The 1691-nt window shown below is 38.7% G+C and overlaps 1 protein-coding gene across 1 annotated transcript in view; it reads left to right on the top strand.

Annotated features, from left to right (window-relative positions):
• The window catches only part of LOC115276534 (uncharacterized protein C10orf88-like), a gene marked incomplete at its 5' end in the record, with an annotated part of 11032 nt that overhangs the window by 7864 nt on the left and 1477 nt on the right, over positions 1-1691 (top strand). Inside the window, one exon of the mRNA XM_029920570.1 lies at positions 591-602. Within this exon, the coding sequence (XP_029776430.1) occupies positions 591-602 (12 nt within the window). The remainder of the gene's footprint in view (positions 1-590; positions 603-1691) is intronic.

Below are 1691 nucleotides of genomic sequence, written 5' to 3'. Positions count from 1 at the left end.
CTAATACTGATTTTATAAATTTACATTTTTAAAGTTTATTTATTTATTTTGAGAGAGAGGAAGTAGCGGGGGAGGGCACAGAAAGAGAGAGAGACAAAGAGAGAAAGAGAATCCCAAGCAGGCTCTGCACTGACAGTATGGAGCCTCATGTGGGACTCAAACTCATGAACTGTAAGATCGTGACCTGAGCTGAAATCAAAGTCAGATACTTAACCGACTAAGCCAATAAGTTGCCTCCAATTTTATAAATTTAAAATAAAACCATTCTTATGAAACTTTTCTAGACAATGTATTTTTTCATAAAAATTGTTATGTTACTATAGAATGGGTTTGGAATTTTTTATATACTCTACATAAAGATTCTTTAGAATCCTCAATTATTTCAGGCTGTGTAGACCAAAAGGTTTGAGAACACCACTCTAGAATATAGCACAGGTCTTTTAAACTGGTTTTTTTTTTTTTCCAGGGGTGCCTGGGTGGCTCAGGTGGTTAAGCGTCAGACTCCTGGTTTCAGTTCAGGTCATGACCATTTTACCAACGTCAAAATGACTCAGCAAAACCTCAAAGCATGGGGTCTGCTTCTCACCAAGCAAACATTACATGTCTGCTTCTGCTTCATTAAAAAAAAAAAAAAGGTACAAGAAACCCTCCTTAGTTCCCAGAAGATTAAAGTCTTACAGGGGCGCCTGGGGGGCTCAGTCGGTTGGGTGTCCAACTTCAGGTCAGGTCATGATCTCGTAGTTCCGGAGTTCAAACCCTGCATCGGGTCTGTGCTGACAGCTCAGAGCCTGGAGCCGGTTTCAGAATCTGCCTATCTGTCTGTCTGTCTGTCTCTCTCTCTTGGCCCCTCTCACACTCCCACACTGTCTCTCTCTCTTAAAAATAAATGTTACAAAAAAATAAAATCGTAAAATCTTGCACATACTAAAAATATAACACAACTTTCTGGAATGTCTTTCATTATGATGATTTCTAACTCTTTAGGTAAAAACACCTATCGCTCCACATCCAATGTTCCTTCCTGGAGCACTCTCTTCATTGGGAAGACTGCATAACCCCATTAACTGTCCTAATTTGGCCTCCAATAAAATTCTTTTCCTTTCTCTTTACAATTTTGAAAAAGGTTAGCTCGCTTTGCATGGACAGATCTGAGAGGATGCGGACGTTCAATCTCACCTGGCCTCTGAGCAATTCTTCATCTCAATTTAATTTTTTTTGGTTTGTTTATTCCTCGTACCACATACCAACTAGAGTTCACTGATGTAATCTATCAACAACCAAAGAATAATGTTTTTTTTCCTTACTGAGTATCCTTACTAACAATGTTACTAAGTAATAAATACCCTTACTCAGTAAAAACCATGTTTTTTTTCAATAACTTACTGAACTCCTCAAACTTTAAAAAAATTTTTTTAATGTTTTTTATGTATTTTTGAGAGACAGAGAGAGACAGCATGAGCAGGGGAGGGGCAGAGAGAGAGGGAGACACAGAATCTGAAGCAGGACTTGAACCCACGAACTGTGAGATCATTACCGGAGTCGAAGCCGGACGCTTCACTGACTGAGCCACCCAGATGCCCCTCAACTCCTCAAATTTCAATACTATTGGAGACGTGAAGAAAATGTCAAACAATAAAACTACCTCATTTTACATGTGAAAAAAATCTAAGCCACAAGATTTAAACAGTAAG

This window comes from Suricata suricatta, chromosome 2 (genome assembly GCF_006229205.1).
Source record: "Suricata suricatta isolate VVHF042 chromosome 2, meerkat_22Aug2017_6uvM2_HiC, whole genome shotgun sequence".
In the NCBI taxonomy this organism is placed as follows: Eukaryota; Metazoa; Chordata; class Mammalia; order Carnivora; family Herpestidae; genus Suricata; species Suricata suricatta.
The sequence above is the reverse complement of the archived record's forward strand: the minus strand, read 5'-3'. Positions and strand labels throughout refer to the sequence as shown.